General features: G+C 39.6%; 2 protein-coding genes across 7 annotated transcripts; both read right to left on the bottom strand.

Annotated features, from left to right (window-relative positions):
• Window positions 1–4,788: 4,788 nt before the first annotated feature.
• RAE1 (ribonucleic acid export 1) lies at window positions 4,789–12,799 on the bottom strand. The gene is made up of 12 exons (XM_032705102.1): window positions 12,712–12,799; window positions 12,076–12,172; window positions 11,819–11,923; window positions 11,055–11,147; window positions 10,548–10,634; window positions 9,654–9,740; window positions 9,362–9,433; window positions 8,922–9,029; window positions 8,503–8,609; window positions 8,331–8,406; window positions 7,586–7,780; window positions 4,789–6,121 (listed from the first exon to the last, which is right to left on the bottom strand). The coding sequence occupies exons 2-12, from the start codon at window positions 12,163–12,165 to the stop codon at window positions 6,035–6,037; spliced, it is 1,107 nt and encodes a 368-aa protein (XP_032560993.1). The 5' UTR covers window positions 12,166–12,172; window positions 12,712–12,799; the 3' UTR covers window positions 4,789–6,034.
• A 760-nt stretch (window positions 12,800–13,559) lies between these two features.
• On the bottom strand, window positions 13,560–26,982 carry SPO11 (SPO11 initiator of meiotic double stranded breaks). 6 transcript variants are annotated; one of them, XM_032705238.1, is made up of 14 exons: window positions 26,904–26,982; window positions 26,158–26,304; window positions 23,484–23,597; window positions 20,571–20,659; window positions 19,920–19,986; window positions 19,605–19,713; window positions 18,907–18,993; window positions 17,886–17,922; window positions 17,553–17,662; window positions 16,576–16,675; window positions 16,030–16,067; window positions 15,145–15,221; window positions 14,838–14,949; window positions 13,560–14,276 (listed from the first exon to the last, which is right to left on the bottom strand). In XM_032705238.1, the coding sequence occupies exons 2-14, from the start codon at window positions 26,301–26,303 to the stop codon at window positions 14,157–14,159; spliced, it is 1,206 nt and encodes a 401-aa protein (XP_032561129.1). In that variant the 5' UTR covers window position 26,304; window positions 26,904–26,982; the 3' UTR covers window positions 13,560–14,156. The 6 variants fall into 6 exon arrangements, with proteins under 6 accessions (XP_032561129.1, XP_032561131.1, XP_032561130.1 ...); XM_032705240.1 differs by having other exon boundaries at window positions 26,918–26,954; XM_032705239.1 differs by having other exon boundaries at window positions 26,844–26,934.
• Window positions 26,983–27,341: the final 359 nt, after the last annotated feature.

Below are 27,341 nucleotides of genomic sequence, written 5' to 3'. Positions count from 1 at the left end.
TGTTCGAAGTCTGACAACACTCAACAGATGTAAAATTTGTTCTTTATAATTATATAGATACTGTTCCATAATTAAACATTAATGCTTAAACAACCAGCTAGTGTCTGCAACAGACCAAGAATGAACATTACATAGGAAAGGGAGACCTCCAAGGAAAAGAGTCAGGTATCTGCAGAAGGCAATTACCTGTCAATAAGTGATACCTGAGTCCATATAAATCCCACCCTGTGTTACAGCAGGAGCATGGCAGACAGCTGTCCTTCCAAAGAAAAAAAGATTGTAAAGATTGTATTTGAATTCTAGTTTTAGTCGTTTGAGGACAGTTTGAGCTACTGAATTATCTGTGCACTTTACTGAGTACAGTAATCATGGCTTATTCTAAACAAAATATATCTCCTTTTATTGAAGGCTGCCAGAGGAAGGTGATTGAACCAGCTGACAGTGGGTCAGAAAAGGACATTTGAACCTTTCTGGCATAACTGTAAGTACCTCGGGAGGAGTTAAAGAAAATCACTGGAGTTTTGCTTCATAGCATTCAGAGGAACTGAACCTCGCTCCCCTTATCTGGTCCAGCAAATCAATAATCTGCATTTAAGAAACATTAATGACACAAAGCATTCTGTATCAAACTACAAAGCATTTGTTGATACACCATCAAGAATTAGAGACTTAGCTGACTGGGGTATTTAACATGCAGTTTCCAGCATTTTTCTGTTGCTACAACAAACCCATTGTTGCATCTCAGGATATCCACACCTCACACGTAGAAAGCAATTATTGCCTGCAAAAGATACACTGGGCAGTAAAGGGTAAACCTTCCCTATGCACAGTTGAGAGTATTACCTTAATCTTTTATCTAGGCCTGCTTTTCGGTGGCACTTGATACAGGAGCTATACCAAACACTTCCTTGAATACATAAAGCCAGAGATTGAGTTACACAGGGTTGAAGATCTATGCCACAAGTAAGACAAAAGCTCCTATATTACCCGGCACATGCCTGCTAAATTATTGAAGTGTCTCTTCAAACTGAATATATTCACTGGATAATTAGTCAACAGAAGAAAACGGTCTCTCTTTACAAAGCTAATGTTGACAGGTATTGTATCTTTTATGCGCTGCAACAAAAAGCATTTGCAGAGCTGATGCAACACAAACATTTGGAACTGCTCGTCAATGCCCAAGTGTTCCCAAGGCACTTGGTCCCCTTTGTGATGCTGCCTCAGTCTCATATTACCTTACAACCAAGTCCTAAACAGTGTGAATTACTTTTAGTGATGCATCCCCCCCCCCCATTTCAGGTAAATGGTACAAACACATGAAAGTTTGTTTTGCATTTGAGGAAGGAGTGAGATCAAACTGGCACAGGTACCAGCCTGACCTGTGCCCACCTCTGTCAAGTGGGACCTACCTGAGGTTGTGCAGACGAGTCACTGCCACTCTCAACTCGTAATTCTTGTAGTTGATAACCCAATGTGCCACTCCAGCAGCTGGATTCTCGTGGGCTTGTTTCTTGGGAACACAGGCTACTCCATGTGTACACAGAACACTCTGCACAACAGCAGTCCCAGCATCTACCTGCTGGAACCATCCCAGCCAGCCAGCTGATGCTGCTCCGTTTATTCTGACCTTGCAAGGGAAGAGCAGCAGCAGTTTCCACCCATGAAATGGCTGTGCTGTTGCTGAGAGCAGGAGGATGGGCCCTGCACTGCCTGGGTATAAACCTAAGCACACCTGGAATTACAAAAGCTGTTTGAACGTGAGCTACAGGATGAAATACACAATTCTACCAACTCCAATTCACAGCCTGAGGTTGCAAAGACAACATTCTGTCAACGCAATACTACTGGTGGTTTCTGTCTTTTAAGTTAAGCCTGTTATACCTGACAGTAAGGGGACAGACAGGATTTTAGGGATCTTCAGAGTGAAGACAGCACTAAATTGTAGTTACAGTTAAAGCTTTCTTAAAGACCATATTATGATTAGTATAGCATAGAACTTATGATTAGTATGTCACAGGATTTCCACAAGAAGAATCAATTTAGTACAATTTATAACACAAATTATAATTTCTTATCACCAGGACCCTCTGCAGGCTGGAGGATCTTAGTACATGGTTTGCTGTATCAATACAACAATCATAATACAGACTTGGAAATCATGTAATAGAATAAGTCACTCATTCAATCCCGAGGAAGCAGAGGATGGAGGAGGCAACTGTGGCCACAAGGTGGTCATGGGTCTCACTGTTCAGCACCAGTCCGAATTCTCCACTTAGGATTTCTAACTCCATGACTTTATAGCCAGTGCTCTGGGTGCTGTTACACCTCCCTGTTCAGTGGTGGGATCATTAACAGCCCTGGGCTGGCCGGGTGCCTGGGACCTTCAAGGCCAGCAAGGAAGAGAGTAATCGGCCTGGAGCCCAGGAATCTTGAGGCCAGCAGGGAGGGGAAGAAGAAATATGTTTGGTTGACTTGGTTCACAGGACCTTCAGGGCCTGATAGTGAGGAAAGGGGAACAAATAGATGACAAATAACTGTACTTTGTATTAGAGCACACGTGCAGCAGCACTGCCAGCTCCTCGCTGAACTCCAGTGGAGGCAAGCATTGCAACCGGGGCTGCAGGGAGAGCTTTCCTCGGGAGCCATCAGCACTGCCATCACCTGGCACGGCAGCAGATTTACAGCAACGGCTTTGAACTGGAGCATTTTGTGCATTCTGCAACTGCTGGTGTAGAGAATGTTAGCAGGGAATTGCTTCTGTTCCCAATTTGTTCCGTTCGTTATTGTGTGCTGCAGCACCAGATGGTGATTCTCACCTGGCTGGTAAAGGTGAACAACCCAAGGGAAATGTTTTACACAGTGAATCTCCATCAAAGACTTTTGAAAGAAGTTAGTCTCACCTCGCCCCAGACTGCAAATGACACTTACTTAGCCAATCTGGAGACATAAAAACATAACAGCATTTCACTTTGCCCTGGTTCATCTCTACAAACAAAGAAGAAAAAGCAAATGAGAAATAAGTGGTTTCTATCATTTCAAAAGCCAGACAGTGTGAACTTTGTGACAGTGGTTTGACACAATTTGTCCAAACACCACATCTGCAAACAGCACTTTTTCACAGTTAAATTAAACCAGGCCTAAGCAATAGTTTAATTGAAATGTCCCACATATGCCTAACCCCACCTCGATCTCAAATCCATACCTCTCTGGAAAACAACTCAAACAGACCTGTTTCCTGGCCTAGGTGCTAAGCTGGAGTACTCACCAATTCACTATTGCATTTCCTCTGACAGATGGTAAATTAAGACGCTCTGCCTGCCTGCCATTGTGCAAACATGTCTGGTTTCATTTGTGAAAGGCTTTAGCGGACAAACTTTGCAATTGCTTAGTTTTCTGAACTACACTTCATTAAACCACTGTGCAAAACCACTGACACGTGAGAGTAGCAGGTGGAAGCTCATCTAAAAATATTGTAAAATATTCCCATTTTGGGAGGCTTAACGGAATTGCTCTTTATACCAAAGATTATTTTTGTGCAATAAAACACCAACATTGACAGCAAACTTTCAAAAAACTGGTGAAAATAGGAATCTTACATTCTTCACTCAGGTTTTTTTGACAGGTAACTGCCACAGAATAGCAAGTTAATACATTTCCAGAAATGCTCTAACATTTATTAGTGTGTGAATAAGCCCTCACTTATGTTTGATGCTCGAAGGCACACAGCTGTGTGTACTTTACAACTCAGCCTCACAATAATTCCAGGGAGGAGTAAATTGCCAATGTGTTCTCTTAACTTTGGTAATGGAAAACAAATCAGTTCAAAGTTTGACTCTCTCCTCCCAGTTGAACATATCTAATATGCACGGCAACATAATGGAAAATATGCCCGTCTAAAATCAGTCTGAACAAGCAGCAGGTGATGACTAAATAATTCTGAAGCCTCACTGACAAAGAAATTGAGTCCAGCAGGAGAATAACTACTCAACATATCAACACATAACAAGTTACAAAACAAGACTGAGCAGTGCTGGCTTTAGTGTCCACTTACATAGGTTCGACTCCATGGGATTCCCACAGAAATGTACCTGCTAAACTAATCTATTTTCTCTCACTCAATTCACACTGTTGAGTATTTAAACTAAAAATACCAGGTTCTTTAAAACAAGAAACAACGATACATTCCATTCTCCCCTGTTTACACCAGTGGGAGTTCTGCACATCCACGATCACATCCACCTAATCTTGAGCCTGCAGTTGCTTGGTGGCATTCACTTGACTGGGAAGTCTGGAAAAATGTGCTGACGACCAAAAATTGCTTCATAACAATCGTAACCTTAGGGAAAAAAAAAAATCAACAGAAACAGAAAAAATGTTTGAGGAAATGACCAGCTACTGATACAAGTGCTGGGAACTCTTTCCTACCTTAAAGAAAACAAACAGTTCATGAATGTGAAATCTAAACCCATGTAATACGTAGAGATAGCAAGAAAAAAAAATTGTCTTCAGAAATAAAAACATAGAAGAGATCATCCCTGTTGAAATACCAAGGAACTTGATTCATTCTCACAAAACAAAAGACCTTTCACACCAGTTCTCCCAACTCCTTCACCCAAAACCACAGGAATCATATTTGTAGTGAAACAGCAATTGGAAAATGCATTCCCAGCTGGAGAAAAAGGAGTGGACTTTCAGAAAATGCCTCTGAATTACAGCAAAAGGACAAGAAGCTGCTTCTAGAAGTGAACACACCACACTGTCCATGGTATTATAAACAGAACTTTTGAATATAAAAAAGCATTTAGTAAAAATTTTATTTGAAATGCAGCATGAATCCATAACCATAAGCAATAAAACATAACAGTTTTACAGAGAATTTGTACAATATGACATGTATTTCTATACATGCGCCCCCCCTTTTTATTCAGTCATTATCAAATAAACAAGTTAGACAGGAATAATAAGCATTCAATTCTGAAAAGAAAACTTTGGCATGTATACAACTGACTAGTTAAAAGTAAACAGTGGTAGATTCAAGTCAGAAAGAGACCCACTTGCTTTGTTTCACAGCATTTTTGATCTGGATGAAGCTCCCCAGCACTACTTTCTAGTTACTACAAAAATGACTATTTTTTTCAGTCCTGAACACTCTGTTCCAGGACAAAATCATGTTAAGAGAGATGCAGAACAACCAACTATTAATGCTAAAAGGTGTCAGTTTCCAAGCAGTTTAGGTCACAAGGATTTTGCACACATTGGTTTGGTCATGAATAAAAACCTTTAATGGTTTGCTTGTGCTACTGAACATTTTAACACTTGGCACCACTGGCAACTTCTCCTCTGAACTAGAATAAGCATGAGTGGCTCAAAGTTTGTGACCATTGCTGAAGTGTTAGAAAAAACTAAAGTTTGCACTGGGCCCATCTTCTGTCTTGAGTTTCTGTCACTGCTGTTGGCCCCTTACATACCTTCCTACTCATCTGAAAAAAGGAGGGAAAACAATTTGCAAGGCATTTCTTCCTGGCATACAGCAGACAATGCTTCCATTTCAAAAACCAGAAAGCAATGAAAGAACCCCTGAATTATTAATAAGAAAAAACAAGCCTCCTTTGAGAAGAATTACTGGTGATTCTTCAAGTACTTACAAAAAATACAGTATTTATACAACTTCTCCAGAACTATTATAATTAACAAATTTTAATGTTGTACTAACAAAATAAATCCATAGATACAAAGGGTTGCACTTCAAAGCAGGAATATCTACCCCAGATGTTGATTTTGCTGCAATTTCATTATTGCTGTGGAACAGAGAGTGGTTAAGTCATGTCATTACGAGACTCTCTTTCTTAAACACATCAGAGTATCTAATTTGAAAAATGTTCTCCAGCAAGTCAGATTACATTTAATGTAATTTTTACAGTTCCTGCTAAATGTTTGTGATCCAAAGTCAACTGAACCATGGTGCAACAGAGCCCAGATGGCAAAAGAGCAGAGGCAGGAACAACACAACAAGTAGAGTATCACAAGTCAGACTCTACTTCTTATTCCTGGGCTTGAGCTCTTCTGCTGCATTTCGCAGAAAAATGTAGTTTTTCTTCTGTGGATTATAGAATTCATGACCCTAAAAAGAAAAGTAATCTGCATTTACTCTCTTCAAACAAGAAATAACAGCATAACCTTAAAATGTAAGAATATGGATATTCCATTAGTTTTGTTTATTAAGGTTTAATTTGAAAGCCTTTAAGACCAGATATTGGACCACACTGGTGGATTAGAAAGAGCTTACTATAACAAGCAATTATAAGAACTGTGCATATAAGTAATATTTAAGGGATGTTTATCCATTTTAAAAGTATAAAAAAATAACCACACATCTCTAAGTTCTACTTTACAGATGCAGCACAAAAACTCAGTATGATTTATTTAAACCTTGAAAGGTCACCCAGCTTCACTCTATATTTTCTCTCTTTTAAATGACACAAGGTCACACCTTTTCAAAGTGAAGCCCAAGTTCTACAGGCAACTGCAAAATTATCTCTTCCCCAACTGCAGATGCAAATATGTCATTTTGCATATTGACACTATTTGCATCCACATTACCAGCTCAAGACCCAAGTATCCAAATCAGGGAGAGCAAACGCTAATAAAGCCACTGAAGTCCAACATGTAAGTTGGAAATTACCAACGCTATGGACAGAAATGGTTCTGGGAAGGAAGTTCAGTACTTAACACCTACTGGTTTTACTACTTAATACTGATTTACAGATACCCTGGTGCATCTCTACCACTGCAGTCTACCCAAGCATTAGAAGTGAAGAATTCATCTGCCCTGGCACCGGTGAGTTATCTTACTTTGGGCAGAAGACTAGATACAATGCAGTCAATTAAAATGTTGCTTTTTGTGGCATGCAATTGAGTTAATCTGTGTGACTTCTGCATTCATTTCAGTCATAAATACAAGGAACATTACCCTCAAAGTACCATGGAAATCAGTTACATTTCAATCTTGCTACCCTCCCTTCTTAAACTATTAAGAAGTACTGATTTTCCACATATTTGTTGTGATTCTCTTCAATATATATTGTTAAGTTTGGAAGAGAAACACATAAACAAGCACCATCAAAAAGCTTAACTCAGTTGTATTGAAAATTCAGTATGTGGCATTCAAACACTGGGGTGTTTATAACCACAGTCAGAGCTTTTTCTCCCCTGCACAGGAAGCAGAGCTGTGCATTTCAAAGAGATCTGTGGGAACCTGTTTGGGTGCCACACTGCCCCAGGGCACTGCCCAGGGCAGAATGTGTGTGAGCAACCACAGCCACTTGTGAATCATGGAATTTACATTCTGCTCATCCACATTTGCAAGACAGCATCGTTTAGCAATCTTGTCCAGCTGAAGCTAAAACCCCCAGAATGCACAATTTCAGTGTTAAAACTTCATCAGGTGTCCAAAGTGACCATTGTAAATTCTCTTAAAAACTAGAAAAACCCAGCTTCTATTTATAACAAACAGTGGAAACCTCACATGACAAGGACAGACTCAGTTGTCAACTGCAAGCATGAATGAGAGTCCAAACCTTCTTACCTTTGACCAGTCATAACTGGAAGCATATGCAAATATGTTGCCATTATGGTTGAAACAACAAGCAGATATTGGCTGGTCAAGCTGTTCTGAGGTTTTTAGCTTCGTCCGTGCATCTTTATCCCAGAAGCTGAATCTACCATCAGATCCCACTGTTGCAAGAGTACCATGGACAGGGTGAAATGCAATCCCATTCACCTGCAGAACCACAAAAAATACTGTGTAAAACACCACACGTGTGAACAGGTGATGGGAACAGTCACAACAGATGTGCTAAAGCCTAAAAGAGTAAATATACAGGAAAAAACCCCATCAACTAGATAGAACTCTTATTTTATAAAATGTTTTCAGATATATTTTTGGAGAAAAAACCCCAAAACCAAAAAACCAACCAAACAAAAAACACCAAAGCAATAAGAAAAGCATCACCTTTTTTTTGTAGTACCTAAAAATTCTATGCATAATGGCATTATACAACTACATTAAGTTTTGTTTCAATGTCTGCAAAATTAACAAGTCTCAACTCCACTTGTTGATGATTTCATGAAAGGCTGATCTGGTGTTTGTTTTACGGGAAGTATAAAAATTTGTCTTTCCTCTTTCACTACGACAGGTCTTTAAATATATGTCTAAGACAACTTTTGACAAGACAAAAGGTCAAGGAGAACAAACAATTCAGATCCAGCTTTACATAATGAGTGTAAACTGCCCTGTATATGTGATAGAGTGGCACATGTTCAATACTTACAGCATAGATGTCCTGAGGTGCTGATGTGTTTGTTCCATTCGAGCGATGGCATTTAAAAGTGAAATTATCTTTTGCACTGGGAGGGAAATAGAAAATCAATTAAAAAAAAATCTTTTTAGATTCATTACTGTGAACTGATCAATACAGAAAGGATGTTTTAATAAATACTTACGGATTTGGGGGGTTGATATAATGAATAGCTACTCTTCCTTCAATACTTCCAAGGGCAAATCCAGTTGGTTTGTTCACTTTGTCTTTAAAAATAGCAACACAGCGATGCTAAATTTGAGAAAGACACAAAGGATTCTGAGAAACTTCTTTTCCATGGGGACACAAAACATCACAGACATCAAAGTAAAGCAAAACCACAAACAAGGTCAAGAGATGGGTCAAATTCTGTTGAGAATTTGGGCCATAGTATTTGAATTTCTAAATCCTTATGAAAATCAGCAATAAATCAATGGCAGACCAGGTCATGTGGCATACTAAGAAAACCTGGCTTTGAAATAGTGCTTGTTTTTATCAGGAAATGTCAAGCCCAGAATGTCAACAATCTGTAGAAACACACTCATAACAAATATTATAATTTACCTGGTGTTTAAGAGGAGATTCTATTCTTCTAAATTCAGAAGGCTGGTTCTCTAACTGATAAACTATCAAACCCCTTTCTGCAGTAGCCACAGCTGCCATAGGATGGACCTGGATAAGGTTGTAAAACAAGTTGGAAGAGAGACACTTTTGTTAACAGTATGGCAGAGAAGTCCATTACTTCACAGAAAACCCTGATGAACTTAAAGGAATTAGAGGGAAGGAAGAACAAAGTTCATTTGTAGACATATCTTTGAACATAACAAGTCAGTTTTTCACTGCCATTGAGAAATTAAGATCAGATTATGTTCTACTACTAAAATCACACAGAGATTAAATACTACCAGTATTCAGTACTGCCCTAGAGAAGCCCCAAAATCTGCCAGTTTATTCCTACTCCCAGTCATCCTGCTGACACCAGTTTCCTGTATATCCTGGCTTACCACATCTGCACAGTAACATCTTTCAGGGAGCTGCAGTGTCATCATAGGTGTTGGTGAACGGGTATCCCAGAACTGATGGGAAAAGAAAAAGGAACAAACTTACACTGGGAGCTGAGGATTCAAATTACTTCAGTAAAAACCTGTGCCACACAACTGGCACAAGTTGTTTCATTCTGTGAAGTGAGGCTATTCCACTATTTGCATTTAATAAAATATTTTCACTTCACATACATGCTTTCATACACAAACGACCAGCACACTTTGTGTCCATTTGTTCAGGTGAAAATCATACCTTCAAAGTTTTATCCCAGCTTCCTGTCATCACACAGCTATAATTGGGTGCTTTGATCCAATGGATAGTCTTCACAGGAGCATCGTGCTGAAGAAAAAAAACAGGACAAACAGACAATTACTAATCTAACAGGCCATACTTCTTGTTTATGCTTCTCATATTTTTGTATTTATTTACACTTTTCATCCATGCAAGAAAAGCAATTCATGATTTTAGTCATGGCAAGTAGGATAAAGGTTGATCATGACCTTATTGTGTTTAGTGCTGTAAAATCACTCACATAAATATAAAGGGTCCTGACACAAAGAATTACAACCAAGTCACCTCACACAGGAAAATGGTCACAGCAGAATTATAAATTAAGGACAGCAAGACTTTATAAATAAAGGATATTATTCATCATGCTAAAAACCAATATTTTTTAATAAAAGTCTATGTTAATTGCAAGATTTTAAATTCAAGGCTGAGAATCTGATACAAGAAGTGATCATTAAAGGGACTAACTCTCTTCTTAAATTACGTAACTGGTAATTCATTTTGGTCACCATAATTACACATTCTATGAACAGATATTAATTTCTATATTGAGAATGTAAATTATGATCCCTGTTATTGCTGCAGCAGAAAACTGGTATTTGTGAAAGTCAATACAATGATATCTGAATTTTTTTTCCCCTCTAATGCAGCAGGGTGACTTAATGAGATCACTGCAGCAATGGAAAAAGTTCTTTTAAGTGAAACAAGAGGAAACAGGTGCACAGGTTACTTAAATCACTTTGATCACCTACTCAGGTGCACTTCACTATCTCAAAAATATAAAAATGCTAAGAAAGGTACATTTTAATACAATCAGAAAAGTAAAAAGAACCACCTAATAGTTTGGGGCTTGCTTACTTGTGCAATCTGAATTGCTTGATTACTGTTGAGATCCCACATTTTGGCAGTTTTATCACAGGAAGCAGTAAATACTTTACTCCCATCCTAAAAAACAAGAGTAGGACCAAGAGATTAACTGGTTCTATTGTGAAGTATCTGTCAGAAAACTGCTGAGTCTTAGTCCCTTCTAATAATAGTGTAACATCTATATACACATACTGGGATTGCAAGATGAAGAAGCAGCACAAAAATGGACATTTATTTATGCCTGTATGTCATAAAAGAGCAAACAGTGCTAGGTTTTATCTAGCTTAAAATACACTCTTAGCTTTTAAATTCACTTTTAACCTTCTTAAGCCCATGTCAGTCTATCCCACAAGGACACACTTAGCACACATTTACAGCAATGTAAATCTATACAACAACCATGGGCTGTATCTACACGTGGCACTCATCTGCCTGCAAACCACGTGCCAATTTTTTTAGAGTTTTGGTAAAAACTGTGTATTTTAAACAGGAACATACATCACTCCAGCAGGCATCTAGTACAGGCCCTGTGTGCATCTGCTGAGCCTTTGGAATTGTCTGTCCATTATCCTGAACTTCCCAGCAGCGAACCTGTAACAGGAGAAGCAAATGCAGAGGTAACATAGTAACACGAACTTAAAAGATTGTCTTGAAGGTCCCAGCCTTAGTTTATCCAACATTAAGTGAGATTATAAACACCGAGGTTTGTAATTTTTTTGAGAACTAGTGAAACCTTATTTTCTCTGATTATGTTCCTTTTTGAGAACTAGTGAAACCTTATTTTCTCTGATTATGTTCCTTTCACCTCTACAGCCAAAACTTAACCCCACAACTTCAACTTCACCTCAAAGTACCTTAAGAACATGAAACAGCTCACCGTGCTCTCCTGCAGAACCTTTAACCCCCAGCTGGGCAGGAGCTGCTCCCTGCAGGCCACCAGCCAGTAGATCAAACACAACAGTTAAAAAACACGCCCATACTCCTCTTCCCTCCCTGCTTTTGCCAGCTGGGATCTCACCCTTCACTTCAAACAAACTTGAATAATGTTGCACGAACTTGAATCTTTTTGAGGCTGCACTGTCAAACTGGATGATTTACCAGCTTTGTCAAACTTAGTGCCTTGGTACCAGACACAAATTTTAGAGTTCCTCAACAAGTTATATAATCAGGTGCCCTGGTAGTAGTTTTTAGGATGCCATTTTGCCATTTAGGCACCAATGCTCCCACATTATTCACCTGCACGTCTGACTGTGAGTACTTACATCATTGGCCCATGATCCTGCAATGAGGAAATTACCCGGCAGCGTGGGTGGACTAAATGCTAAACAAGAGATGCTGTCATCAGGTGGAGATGTTACCTCGATGTCCTACAAAGAACAGGAGACAAAACAAAACTTGCCACGTTTGAAAGACTGTGAACTGAGATCTTGTTACTCCTATGGAGCAAATTTTAGGCTCTGTTGAGACACACTAACACATAAAGTGGAACAGTGGTGCCCACGGGGGCTGGCACTCGTACCTTCATGGGGTTGTGGTTATCTGCTGTGGTGCTGCCGAACATGCTGGTGCCGCCGGTGCCGAACCCCGACGTGGATCCGAACAAACTCATCTTGGCCCTGTGAAGGAGGGAAAGGCTCAGCGAGCCCTGCAAGGCCCTCAGCAAAGCCTCTGCAAGGCCCTCCAGCGTGCCCGGGGCGTCTGACCGCAGCCTCTACACCAGCGCGGCCCTGGAAAGCACTCAGGAATGTACAGATATACCAAATTCATTAGTTAATTAGTTAAATAAATAAAAGGACACTTCTCGTCGCAGCTGTACCCCTGACACCTCCCGCCTGGAGGGAGGAGGGATTCCCTGCCGAGGATTCCCTGCCGGGGATCCCTCTCGAGAGCCATCTCCGCCGTGCCTCCCGCTGGCCTCGAGCCCGCCCCGCGGTGCTGCCCCCCTGCCTCACGCCCCGCCCGGGGGGCACCAAGGCCGTGCCGCTCCGCAGGGGTTCTGTCCCCGGCCGGCGGAGGCCGGAGCTGCCCCCGGGAGTCCCGCGGGCGCTGCGGGCCCGGCCGGGCCTCCCCTGACCCAGCGGCGGAGCGGGGCTGCGCTGCCCCTCCCCTGACCCGGCGGCGCAGCGGGGCCGCTCTCCCCCTCCCCGTGACCCACCGGAGCGGGGCCCGCTCGGGCCGTGCCCTCAGCGACGGGACCCAGCGGCGCGCACGGGCCGGGCCGCTCCTCCCTGCGCAGGCGCCGCTGGGCGGGGCCGCGGCTGCGCCCTGGGCGCGCGGGGCGGGGCCGTTGCAACGGGTCCGTCCCGAGGGGAGCGTTGGGTCGGGTATCGGGAGAAGGGATCTCCCACGGAGGGCACTGACCGGGCTCCCCGGGGCAGTGGGCACAGCACCAAGGCTGACAGAGCTCAAGGAGTGTTTGGATGACACATGGTGTGGCTCTTGGGGATGGGCCTGTGCAGGGCCAGGAGTTGGACTCGAGGATCCTTGTGGGTCCCTTCCAAGTCAGCACGTTCTGTTCTGTGCTTGTGTCATGTCACCTGTTTCGTTTCAAACAGCATTAAACCTTTGGTTGAATGCTGCCCCAGCTATTCCAGAAACTCATTCTCATGCAGATAAATCCTTCCTCAAGGCCAAACACACAACAGCTCCTGACCTGACCTTCCTGCCGCTGGATTATCCCTGTGTTCCCTGGGTTCACACTGGACACCAGCCATCACTGTCAGTTGTAACACTGCTACTGTGCAGTAAATAAAAAGGAATTTAAATTCGAATTTAATACTGGTGGAAGAGCAGTAAAAAACCCCAACTAGGTAAATATACTGAAATACTGTCTGTAAGATCTGTGCTGGCAACTCTCTAGGACAGTTTTGGAACTATTTTCTGGACAGTCAATCTGCCTTCCTCACATAAAAGTTATCGTACACTTTAATCACCACAGTTTTCTGCTCCTTTTTACTGTATTAGAGCCAACTAAATAAATAAAATGAACAAGGGATTCTGTTATGATGTGCATCATTAACAGGACTGTTTATTAAATTCTTAATCAGTAACATCTGCTTTTTTACTTATTCATGGAAGACAGATAGAAATTTGATTGCTGGAACATTTATAGCTGCTTGAGACATGCAGTAATAAAGAATTCTCTCTCACTTTTTTGGTCTGAATTTACAGTGAACACAAACCCCCACCATGTTATACTTAAAACAATATCCAAAAGGAGTCACATACAATAAATTCTTAACCAAGTCTTTCACTCCCTTCAAAAATAAAAAGCTTAGTACAGCATCACCTTGTGCTTTAAGACAGAAGGCAAAGCAATTCTTGGATACATTTTTAAACTTAACATTTTTCTGTCAAGAAACAACATATTTCATTATCTTTTCTGTGTGTATCGTGGCATTTGGCACTTTTACACCGCAGAAACCATAGAATGGAAGCAGCAGTATTCTGCAAAAAGAGAAAATTGTAATCTAGATACAGTGATACAGAAACCTTACAAGAAGCTGACAGATACCCCTCTGTCTCTGCAGGGTTTTTCTCTAAGAGCAGTCAACAAAACAAATCAATATATAGAAAAGCATTTCATTTGCAAAACAGTGCTCATATCCATCCACCAAATTGCAGTTTGTTTGGTAAATAGACTCTGGAAAGGTAATCTTGTGAGAGAGAAGTTAGAACTTGAATTTCCGCCTTCAGTTTAGATGCTGCCATCATTTCCAGCTTAAAAAAAAAAAAGAAAAAAAAAGGAAAAAAATTAATGTGTGATGCTGTAACACCGTGATCCGGGGTTAAGTAAGAATTTAAGTAAGAATTACACTCACTGGATGTGCATGTAAAACTGTAAAGTCAGTATGACTGGAAATGGTGCTGCAAAGCCCCTGTCACTGAGCTGAGATTATTGATTATTTATTGTATGTTCTTGTGTGCAACTCACAGGAACACAACTTATGAGTATCAACAGGAAGGAGGAGGTACACAACCCCTTTTCTTCCATTCTAACCATTTCACACAATATGTGCCTGAATTGAGATATTTATATTTTAAAAGCTACAGCCAAGATTAGAGGTCTAGTACTGACTAAGGAACTGCTTTAAGCAGTTATGGCAGGAGAGCTTAAAATGCTTCTGAGAGCCATTGAGTCCCCCTGGTTCAGAGAGACATCCCAGGGCTTTCCCAATCTTGCCTTCTTTTAGGGCTGCAAAACCTTACTGGTTCTGCTTGTCAGACATAGGATTTGTCCTGTGGGGAGGAAGAAACAGGAAACAGTAGGTTTATACACACTTCTTTTTTCCACAGTGGCTGACAAGCAATGTAAGGTCTCTTCTGTATACTTGCCAACTTATTTTGATCTTGTTTTGTAAATGGAATCAGGGCATCTTTACTTATATTTAATCTGAAAAGAAAATAAAGTTCTTAGATTTCCTCACACACTTAAAAATATATTTTTTCCAGCTTATTTCTTTATATTAAGCCAAAATAATGTAGGAAAAGAATAATGGATTTAAATGGATATTTGTGCAGTAAGTCAGATTGCATTTGCTGTCTATGAACCAGACGAACACTTCTGTTTCTTTGGGGAATTACTGACCTCTTGAGATCAGATGGAAGGAGACCAAGCCACTTTATAGATGGAACAGCGAGATGATGGGCCTCAAAAGACATTGACTAAAACAAGAAAGGTTAGCTATAACACTCAGTGATTTTTAGTGTAAGTTATTTGAGATATATGCCTTACAAGGTCATGGTCAGGTTGTATTACAAAGACAAGTGGGAATTTTCATTCTCAGTATAGGAGAGCACAGTGCAACTGAAGTTTATCATGTCCCCTTGCCAGGAACCACCTCCTTTGATAAAATTGGCACCCTTTGGCCTAGGACAGGTTCTAGACTAGTGCAGTTTAGGCTGGTCTAGTCCGAACAGTTTGTTTTTTACAGTCAATATGTGACTGATTGCAAAAAAAAAAAAAAATTAGCCAAGAGGGCAATGACAATCAAAACTGGAAATTTCTTATATTTTCTGCTGTAAAGTACCACATCATATAAAAATAACCCAGACAAAGGTTCATCTGGCCCCATATCATGGCTACAGCAAACATCTTACGGAAAAGTGTAAAAACAAATAACAAGGTAATGATACTTCTCAGAATACTCTCCCTGCTCCCAGTGGTTTGTGACTCCAACTTTCTGAGCCAGAACTGGTAGTGGTGTACTACTTGATTTTGTCAGGTTGCTTTTAGAATCCATGAAAACTTTTGTCATCTACAGCACCCTACAGCCAAGCAAATTTCATGTTGTATAAAGGAATACTTCCATTGTTCGTAATGATCACAGCATATTCTAGTTTCATTTGATACACCTGTTGGCCTGTAACTGAACAAAACAAGCTTCCTAACAAAGGTTATAGCATTTCATACCTTCCAGCTTCCAGGCTGGGCTACAAAACAATGTACTTGAAGGGGAAAAAATATACTCACCACAGATCCGTATTTGTAGACGCACATTATTTCTACACCTGGGTTGCAGAATACCAAAAATCAAGTGTCTGTTAATCTGCACACTGGGCATTTTTAAGGAGACTGTCTAATTCAATTTTATGGCATAACAGTTGTGGCTTTGTGATTAGTGAGGTTCTTTATGGCTTACAAATATTTTTAGAGTATGTCAAAATAATCAGAATTTGAGCATAATAAGTCACCTTCACACAGTTAAATGCTTCACACTGTCTATGCATAGTCAATTCAAACCCAAGAATAAGCAGCTCTTTTAAACATTGTCCAACATTTATCATCAGAGGTGTCTTTCTTTATCCTGTCTAATCCATATCTCTTAATACTCTTGCTTTGAGCAGCTGCTTCTCATTTTGCATTAATTTTCCTAATTTCACGTGAGATCAATGTAAATACAGAACCTTCTGATTGTGTTGGATTTCTGGGCTCTCAGAACCTTCCCATAAGAGTGAGAAAAGACATTCTAAGCAAACTTTGCTTTCCTTTTATACCACTGAACCTCTACAGATTTACCATGTGGATCTGCATCCATAAGGCTGAAAACAGGAATTTGAAAAGAATCCCAGAGCTTCCTGACCAACAGTCGTGTATTAAGATCTGGTACACCTCTTCCCTAAAGAAATAAAATAAAAGCAAACAGTTTTAGACTAACAAAAACAACATCTGGCTACATATGTGTTTACATTTGTCATTTAAAAGCATGCAAGCAAACAAACAAAGAAAGTGCTGGCAGAAACATTTCTCCAGCAGCTGTTTTGCAGGGAGAGTTCTATGCTTCTATTTTGGCTCTGTGAGGAGGGAGGGATGGGCTGGGAGCAGCCTGGCAGGTGTTCTGGGTTGTGGGCACTGTAGAAGTATCAGACATTCCTCTGTTCAAGGAGTAAATTTGTAAGGTCTGGGAGCTGATGTATAGAGGTACCCTAATGTCTGTATAAGCTGGTGTAGGAAGGCCACTTTTTCATCTCAAAATAATATTTATGGCACTAATGGAACAATATAAAACAAGTTCTTGCTATGACTGACTAAAACAGAATGATATGCAGCATAGGAGAAGTGTTTCTCTCTTTCAGGTGTGGGGAAATGTGTTTTTCTCATTGTATGCATATTGAGTTTACACATTCCTATTAATTCTCCTGGCTCCATAGCTCCTTCAGTACAATCCAAAATCAACCAATTCTGTTTCATTTGGGTTTGCTAAACCTTGGATCCTGAAGGACAAAAGGTCACTCAGCAGTTGAGCCTTTCTGAGACTTTGCAGCAGCACAGGAAGCTGATAAGCTACCAAGCTCTAAGGAGATGTTTGGAGGAAACAAGTATTTAGAACATATATTTCATACTTCTATGAGGATAATAAAATTTTTAAAATTATTGTTATATATGCTTCACATTAATTTTATTTTGGCCTTTTGCCCAAGTTTGAGCACCTCTACAATACTGAAGTATTACTTAAATTAGGTCTAGCTGGAGGATATGAAATGTAAGATGCATACCGTAACCATGATACATGGGGACACTTTGTTGAAGAAGTCATCATCCAGGAGCCTCTGAAAAGTTGCATCTTTTTCTACAATTAACACAAATTTGGCATGTGAGATTAAATCTTTTCTGTTAAGGCTAGCTGCATGCAAAGTGATCCATCATACCAATCAATTAAAACTTAACTGCTCTGAAATACCTGCTCTGGAGCCAAAAGCAGTGATCATGACTCAATTTCCGAGCCAAAAAGCAAAGAAAAATTTACCAGAACATTGTTTAACTTGGAATAATCTTTGTTTTTACTTTATTTTTTCAGTCTATGATGAAAGTTCTTGCTCAAAGGATACTTTTAATTCCTTGAACATTAGATGACACAGAGACTGCCTAAAACAACACAAATGAGATTAATCATTTTAAATAGAGAAAAATGATATATTTTAAAATAACAGCATTAGGTAATGAAGGACACAATTACATCTCGAAACAACCATTCATCTTGCATATACAAGATCAATCTTGACATTTTCACCTTTTTATGAGCCTATTCAGCCATTCATATCCTGCTCTGTTGTGTCATTCTCTAGGAGTCCCCCTGTCATGACAAGATGCTTTTCAAAACTATGGCAGGAGATTGTTCATCATATGGGTGTGACAGATAATGACAATAACCTGACTAATTTTTATCTGTCTTAGCCAGAAAAAAAATGTCTGCTTGGTGTGAAGACAGATAATTTAATACAAATTTAAAATATTCAAGAATTAAATCCTTCCTTTTATTGACCTATAACCTGATTTTATACGTATTTTGGAGCCAGAGCTTGAAGACATAGTAGTGTTTACTTTGCATCTCCTATTAGGATTGGCTCAATCTGGCAAGCATATGGATGAGAAAACAGGAACTGGAGGAAGAACTTGGCAAAAGAATATGTATATATTGAAGTGTGTGGTCTGTTTTTACTTCTGACTGCTGAATCACCTCCGGTGCCAGGGTGGAAGAACTCAGCAAATAAAAGTATGAAGAGCTGCAGGAGAGCATTAATAACAAGGCACTGCTTACAAAGTGTAATGGGCAGCTAAGGTTATCTTTCAGTTTTTGGAATGAGCCACTTAGGCTTACAGAGAACACATTTTCTAGAAAATTGTGGCAGTGGTCAGCAAGTCTGAGTTCTACTGCTGCCTTCATACTCTGCATGGCTATAAGAAATCTTTCAGGACTAGGTCAGCTGAACCTCATCTTAAACCACTTTTGCCAGAAGCCAATCTATTGTGGCAGAATTGTGTAATAAATGTGTACAGTGACCTAAACTACAAGAACTATCTTGTAAAGGCAGATGCTATGAATTACTGTTTCTGTTTTATGATACATACTGTTGCACTGCAGGTACAATTCACTTTTGTACCATCTTCCTCAGTGTAACTTAAATTACCAGCAACAAAACCTTTAGTTGTAGACAGCTGGAAAAAATAGGAAGTTGTATACAGTAAATGGAAAGTTACAGGCTGTCACATTGCACAGGCAAAACAAGAAATTTCTGAAAAGAATCCTGACCAGGACTAAGCAGTGATCAACTGCCATCAGCCCCTTAAACACTAAGCAATGTTGTTGTTATCATGCACATCAAGGCATACTTACAATAAATAATTTTAGATGTGAAGGAACCCTTGTAAGGCACGAGATACAAGTGAATTTGATTGGTTGTTACGTTTCTGATATATTTTAATTTTCATTTAGCCCCCAAATTAGCAAATCATTTGAGTACAAACTGCTAAACAGGTGCCTTGCACTCTAAAGTTTAAGCACTGCCTTCCCTAGATAATAGCAAAAGCCTCTGTGATTTTAGCTGGCAGTTTGTCCACCAAATAAACTCTATGAATTTTCTGTGAAGAAAGAATCCCTTTGAGCGCCAGGACAAACCATAATTAGGTTTCGTTTTCATTAATGACACTTTTTATTTTGTAATTTGTAATGTAATTCCCACTGATAACTTTTCACGATACTTCCCCTTTTCAGTTTAATCTTTAAGATTCGGAAATAATGACAAAAACATTTATAAGAGGCCACTTACTATATGCAGACTTCTCCGGGGTATCTTAAGCATGCAGGAAATGTCATTGATTATACTGTCCACAGCACTTTGGCTACCAAACAGCAGAGTATCTGAATAATATATATCTCTATCAAGACAAAATTTTGTATTTGCAATGATAATCCTGAAGCAGCTGCAAGCTCATGAGAAATCTATAAAGAGCATCATCAATCAGATCAACCTAAAACATTCTTTGTGCAGGAATCCTACAGGTTTGCATCCTGGAGGCTGTTTTGCACAGAAGCATACTTAAAATACAGCTTTATTTGAAATGCCAGAAATTAAGTCTGTTACCTTTTAGTTGCATAAGTATTGCTCTGCACCATCTTATAGATCATAGATAATATTTTGAGCATAAGAGCTGGGGAAAAAAATTACAAAATATCAATTTTCTGAAGTGATTATATAATCATTTGTCTTTTTATTCACCCATAAATAAAAGTGAAATTTTAATGTGCTGTGAAAATACAGAGAGACTGTACTAATCAATAGACTCAGTAATTTCTAGCATAATGAGAAAAAATATGATGGAGTTAAGTGAGGGAATGTATGCCCTGATGTCCAGGCCAAGAAATTAAATGACTGAGTTAGAAAAAGAAATGACCTTATTGTCTGTATTCCAAGATTCCTTTCCTAGCCAGCTTTTTGAAGAAGGGTGATGTTTTTACATTAAGACCTTTTGAATATGCCTTCAGCTAATATTCATTCAGAGAGGGGAAAAACTCTAAGAATATTGTATTAATTTCACTGTCACTCACTATAATTTAATAGAGAAAAGCTGAAGGGCTGGTCATAGTATCAGGTTATATCAGCCACACAATTATAAACTGCAGTGCATTATATTTTAATTATTTTTTTTTTTTACAAAGTTTTGAACCACAATACAAAGAAAACCCCCAAACCAAAACCCCAAGAATTCTTCTTTTGGACTTTTTTTTAACTTACCAAATCTTGGTGCTGATTGAGGGCAGTCACTTCTTATCTGTTTTGTAGTACAACGTGGTATCATCTGTAGACCTACAGAATCTTTAAACCTGACACATTCCAAACAAATACAATGTAAACTCACTGAATACATGTAAATTGTTGCCTGCAAGGTAATTCAGCCTCAGACCCCTTTCCTATGATCAAATACTCCAGGGCTATTTTCAGACTCAGCATAGAAACCATCAGCTTGGGTGGAGTTAGAGTGGCCAAAGGAAAAAAGGCAGGAAAGAGTTTCCCGAGATGCTTCAAGACTGAATTTAAGCATAAAACATACAAGTTTCCAGACAAAAGTAGAGACAAGAAAAATATTTAAGTTATGTTTAGAACCACTAATATATCAGCATCAATAACTTTTTAACAGGAAAACAAAGGAATAAATGACAGGAAAAAATGTGAACCATTATTAGAACAGCAGAAATCAAGTCTGACACAGTGACTTTCTGACGCAGAATGTATGAAAAGCTGTTACTATTTCAGATGACAATAACATTATCTAGTTTATGCCCTTAAATTATTTTCAGAAGAACTCAATTATACTCTGTTATTAACTTTTGGAAACAGAAAGGTGGCCCATCCTGTCCTCTAAAGAGCTTTTTAATCTAAATGGGCTCCACCATTTCATGCTTCATTGTTTCATGTGTGAAGATGCACATTTCACCAAAAGAATCAGCTATTTTCTTAAGGACACTTCATTATTTTACAGAACATTGTTTTAGTGCCTTATAATATGGCAGTCCTAACTTTAAAGCACTCCTTTTCATTTCATAGTTTTGTGTGTACTATTAAAAATACTCGTGGTATAATGGCTGTAATTTCATCGAAAACCACATCATGTTTCTCAGTTTGTTTGTCGAAGGTTTTGCTTCGTGCGTCCTTTGGGTGGCAGAGCGCACACGCTGCACAAACCCGAAGGCACAACCCATTGTAGCCTCTGCCTGCCAGCTTTAAAGTAACTTTATTGCCTTTGTAGTGCAACATTTAAAAGGTATTTGTGCTTTACCATTGCCTGCTCTCTACATTGTAACAGAAGAAGAGGAAAACTGTAATCAAGACTTGGCTGAGCTGCTCCCAGGTTAAACCCGGACCACTCCAGTTCTTCCTAGGACTCTGCTTTCTCGAGCAGAGGAGTTTTCTATAAAATCTTTATTCCACTACTGGGAATTTTTTATGTATTTAGTTTTTTTTTTTAATTTCTGAAAAGATAAAACTGGAAAATGAAAAGCGATTGTACTACCTAAGGCTTGGCATTCTCACTGATTGACCTCATTCTCAGGTAAATACCTCTCTGGGCGTCTACAAATGTTTACAAGGAACATGTCAAACATGAAATCATTCTCTTGTTCTACTCATTCCTGCCCAGCACATTCCAGCTGGAATAGGGTTGGGTATGAGAAAGCTGCCTAAAAAAGAAAAATAATGCCCCACCGATTGTGTTTTCTGCCATTCATATTATATTTTGGCATCCTGATTTTATTTTTATTTGGTTATCTATTGTTATTTTAATCTTCCTGAACTGTATTAAAGTGGGATATAGGTCACTGCTCAATGGAAATACATATCTGAGATTATATTTCTCCACCAGAAATAATAGTTCCGCTTTTTTTTTTAATGTGATTGATGAGTCTTATTTTTAACATACTGTGATCTTGTTTTAATTTGAACATTTTTCCTCATATGTGTTCTGATGGCAACTAAAGGCTCACATTTGTTTTTCTAGCCTGGAATGCCATTTCCCTGAAGACTGCCAAAAATTGCATAACTTTGTTATAGTATTTTAATTTTACAGACATCTGAGTGAAACATTTTTGTCAAACTATCAAGACACAAACCATTAAATTCCCTGGAACACACAAGCCTTTCAGTTAACTGATTACCTTCAGGCCCCTCAGGTTTTTTGATTGGCAGAAGTTTATTGTTCTCATTAAATGAGTGTTCCACCAAAGTGTTACACCTGGGAAGTTTGCTGTGCTTCCTCCCCCTTAAATCTTTGTAATGTGTCCACTTACAAGCACCTCTGTAATCGCATCAATCTGAATATTATTTAACCCACTGATGTCCAGAGCTGTTACAAGGCCAGAGATAGATTTGTGTCTTCCTTTATTCTTTTGCTTCTGTATTATAGAGGGCAGTTAATCTCCCAGTATTGGGGATTCCCAGGTTGAATGAGCTCCTTGGAAAAATACTGTTGCATAAGCACTTTCCTACAAATCACAGAGTGTGCTGTAAAGGAGGACAGGTTGCTTTTATTCTAATCCTGTTTAGATAAGCTGGCATAAGACCTGAAATTTAGATAACATATTGGAAACTTGGTTTGCTTTATTTGGCTGGTGATTAACTTAGAACACACCACACAGGTAAGAAACACAGTGGGAAGAGGGAGATGCAGCTTCTCTGAAGAATAAAAAGCTCAGTTTATCACTACCATTTTAAGAAATAAGATACCATGAGGAAAAGCAGAGAAAAAGAAAAAAGAAAGCACAGAATGGGTTTGGAGGATGGAATTGCTAGTAATTTCTTCCAGCCCCAAACAGGTTTTTTCACTCAAACAAAACATATCATTTCTGGTTTCTACTGCTTCCAGAAAATGACTGTTTACAGTACCTCCCTTTCCTGTCCAACCCCTATTACAGTGGTTTTACATTCTCCCTTATGCTGTGGTCTGCTATTATTTAATACACGATGCCTGTTAGGAGTGGTTACTAAGCATTTATGTTTTATTTGTTCATTACTTCTTAAGAAGTCAAATTATTTATTGATTCTAATACTTACAGAACTGCGTATGATTAACCTTTCTGGAAGTTATATAATCAAATTTATATTCATGGCATTTATATTAATAGAAGGTAGAACTTTAAAATACATACTACTTACTCTATGTTCCTCCAGTCTGTTCTGTTTGCCACGGTGAGAACAGGTGCTTTTTTTTGGGCCAAGCTTTGAAGTACACCTTGAATAACATTTTCTATTGCTTCAAGAACTTCAGAACTGAAACCAAGACAATTAATGATACAGATCATATGATAACATCTCATTCTACTTTGAGTTTTGATCAAGTATCCCCACTCTTACAAAAATCATGGAAGCTAAATCTGCTTTCAGCATCCATTTGTTTCAGAAATGTGGAAGAACACTTTTGTTTTTTAATTTGTTTTGCTCAGTTTTCCTAAAACCTTTGCCTTTCCATTCCAGATGCATGACTGAGGACACAATTTAAAGTAGATTTCTATTCAATCCTGAAACCATCAAATTTTTTCACCAGCTGAACTTTTAGACCAAGCGGCTGGTTTGTGACTAATGATTAATGTTTTACTATAAATGATGTAATATTGGCTTTGGCTGTGATTTCAGCAAAGTTTTTTTTAAATGCTGTAAATTTAAAAAGTGTTCAAGAGCACAAACACTTCCTGTTGTACCATTGCACATTAACTTTTGATCTGCTGCCCTGAACAAAGTATTAAGGGTTCTAATTATAAGAAGGCTCAGTCTCGACAGACACACCATGAAGAGAATAAAATCTGGATCTTTCACCTAAAAAGACAAAGTAACCTTGCAGCAGATCCCTTACAGCAAAACCTTGGCCTGGTTTGAGTGTTATGACAGATGCTTTTTATTTTCATAAGCAATCTGACTCCAACACTTCAGCTGTCCTTAAAATTACAAGTGTACTATACACTGTCACAAGTCTAGGTAGGAATTAAGGGTTATACAGAACTTATTTTAGCTCAAAGTTTTATCAGCAAAGTCCGATTTTGTCATTAAGTAATACACTGAGAAAAGATGAGCCAATACCAGCACAGGCCACACAAAATGAATTATCCCATTACAACATCAGCAATGATTTTTAAAGCTGGGCTGAGTCTCCTTAAACAACAATGAATTGTCACTAAGGCTCCCCTCTATCAGCTGACCATATTTCTTCCATTTTGTAGCTCAGCTTCCACATATTCCCCATTCTGCTGAAACAGAATTATAATTATTTTTTAGAGCAATTTCTGGAGAGTATTAACCTTTTATTTTAAAATGTTAGTCATAATAGTATCTGTACTTAAAAAAGCCTGATGGTATTACTAACATTTTTGTCTGCTAATATTGAACTGTTCAAGAAACACGATGTAAGTTTTCTCCTGTTTTTCAGATGAATAAATTTGGAGACAGAGAGACTAATGACTTTCCAAAAGGTAAAACAGTGAAGCATTTGCAGTGTTGATGGTACAAGAAGGCCTGCTCATGCAGCCAATATATAAATTAATTTTCTACTGTATAATAGCTTTGGAATTAGTTCCAAGACTCCCTAAATTTCAGACTCCTAGTCTCTTCCCCCAAATTCAAAATCGTACATCTCCCTGTCATATCCAAAATAGAAATTCTTTTAAGCACAGAGGAAATGGTTGGCTGGTGAGCTCAATGTGCCATGCAACAAGAGGTAAAACAGGTAAGCAAAGCTGACTCTGGTGCAGAGCTCCAACACCACACAAATTAGTGTTGATGACAATAAAAATCTGTATGGGCAGACAGATGAAAGAACAGGTAGGAAATCTAAACCATGTTATTGCTTTCATACTCATAAATATTTTACTTATTCATTTGGTTCTGTCCACTGTAAGTGTCTTAATATTCCACATGTACTTCCAGGTTTGCTGCAGAATTTGAAAGTCCAGGTTTCTGTTCCAATCTCAGTTTCCTAATTTGTCAGCCAACAGAAGTTGTAAATGTCATATGCAATATGCAAAATGTAAAATAAGAGGAAGAGGACAGCAAGTCTTTGGGTACTCCCGGCTGATATTCTGTCCCCTTTTGCAGAGATTATCTGAATTTTAATAAGCAAACATGCAACACTGGCCAAGTATGCCTACTTAAAATTCATTGTGGTTTAGTCAACAGTGACATGTGAGCAGAGAAGGAGAAGGTGCTGCACAACTCACAGGGTTTGCCTGATCACTTCTAACAGGTTGCAGCACGAGTGGATACTTGTTTCTGTATAAAACAAGAACTGATCTTCAACACAAATAGTGTAAAAGATTAATACTGTAGCATCTTTAGCAAGCAAAAGCTATAAATGCCCAAAAGAAACAGTTACAAATAAAAATCTGCAAGGTAATAAAGCAACACTCTCCAAAACTTAGAACTGTGCATCTCTAAAGTCATGAGCTTTCCATACCCTGCCAGAGACCAAGAACTTTTATCATCATCATCATCATCTAGCCTTTTCTTTTTAAAATACCTTGATGATGCTCCTAGTCTGTTCTATCCTTTGAGGCTGATATACTGTGTGCAGAAAGACTCCTTAAAAATTGATGAGTGTTTTTTGTTGGTGTAATTCAGTATACTGATTTTGTCACGGTTTTCTCGATTTCTGGCTGTAGCCACAGACATTTTAGAGAGATCTGAGGGAATGGAGATTCCATTTGCAGCATGAGAGGCCCTTTGTTTTTGTAGGGGAGTATGTTTTTTGCATTAGCACCAGCCCATTCTGTGCAGTTGTGTGATACCTACTTAAGCATTATCACAGGAAGAGAGTACAGGTGCTATTTTCCACATATTTTACCTGGGGACGTGGCTGTCACGTCCAGACAGAGTTGTTTCCCTGAAGTTGGCCTCGTTCCCAGCTGGTACTTCAGTGGAGCACACACTGTGCTCCCCCATGACGGCTGGCACAGACCAATCCAGCTCCTCTGGAAGGGATGCAGCCATGCTAACAAGAGACAAAAGAGGTTACCACAGAAGTTAGAAGCTGCTCTTTCTGCATGCTGGACGTAAAACTCATGATCCGAGCTCAAACCAGGGGCAGAGAGAAAAGGCAGAAATTTTCTGTAGCAGCCAAGGTCAAGATTCTCCCGCCCTTCCTGACTGACCAACTGAGGGCTTCTCCTTCCATTTCTAACAAGCAGCAGCTGGCACTGCTTGTCCTGTCCATCTGAGGGCTTTTCCTACCCATCCTATCCAACTGAGAGCTTTTCTCACCCATCCTGTCCAACTAAGGGCTTTTCCTGCCCATCCTGACTGACCGAGGGCTCATTCAACCCTTCCTGACTGACCAAGGGCTTCTCCAACTCTTCCTGACCAGCTGAGGGTTTTCCCTGCCCTTCTTGACCAACTGAGGGCTTTTCCCACCCTTCCAGACCGACTGAGAGATTTTCCCGCCCTTTATGACCAACTGAGGGCTTTTACCACCTGTCCTGACCAACGGAGGGCTTTTACCACCCTTTATGACCAACCAACGGCTTTTCCCACCGTTTCTGACCAACGACCAGCTTTTTCCGGCCTTCCTGACTGACTGAGTGCTTTCCCCACCTGTCCTGACTGACCAAGGGCTCCTCCCGCTCTTTCCAACCCTCTGAGGGCTTTTCCCGCCCTTTCTGACCGGCCAATGGCGTTTCCCGCCCTTTCTGACCAACCAATGGCGTTTCCCGCTCTTGCTGACAGACAGGCGATGGCCCCGCCCCCCTGACAGGCCCCTCTCCCGCCATCCTGCCCAACCATGGCCTCCCCTCAGACCCGTCCCTGGAGCCGCCGTGTGTGAGGAGATGTCTCAGCACAACCTCCACAGCACCCAGACTGCTGGAACAAATCCGGCCTAGAAAGCGGCCAAATGGCCCATCAGTACTTTCCTCATTCTTTCTGCTCAACCGGCCATTTTCTTCTCCTTTTAATGTCAAACGCCTGTTCCTGACTGTTCTAAGTGGCTGGAGGAAAGCTGAGAGAGCCGAAAGCTCCAGCTCCACTTCCTTC

Source organism: Chiroxiphia lanceolata, chromosome 17, assembly GCF_009829145.1.
Source record: "Chiroxiphia lanceolata isolate bChiLan1 chromosome 17, bChiLan1.pri, whole genome shotgun sequence".
Lineage (NCBI taxonomy): Eukaryota > Metazoa > Chordata > Aves > Passeriformes > Pipridae > Chiroxiphia > Chiroxiphia lanceolata.
This window is presented reverse-complemented; position numbering and strand designations above follow the sequence as displayed.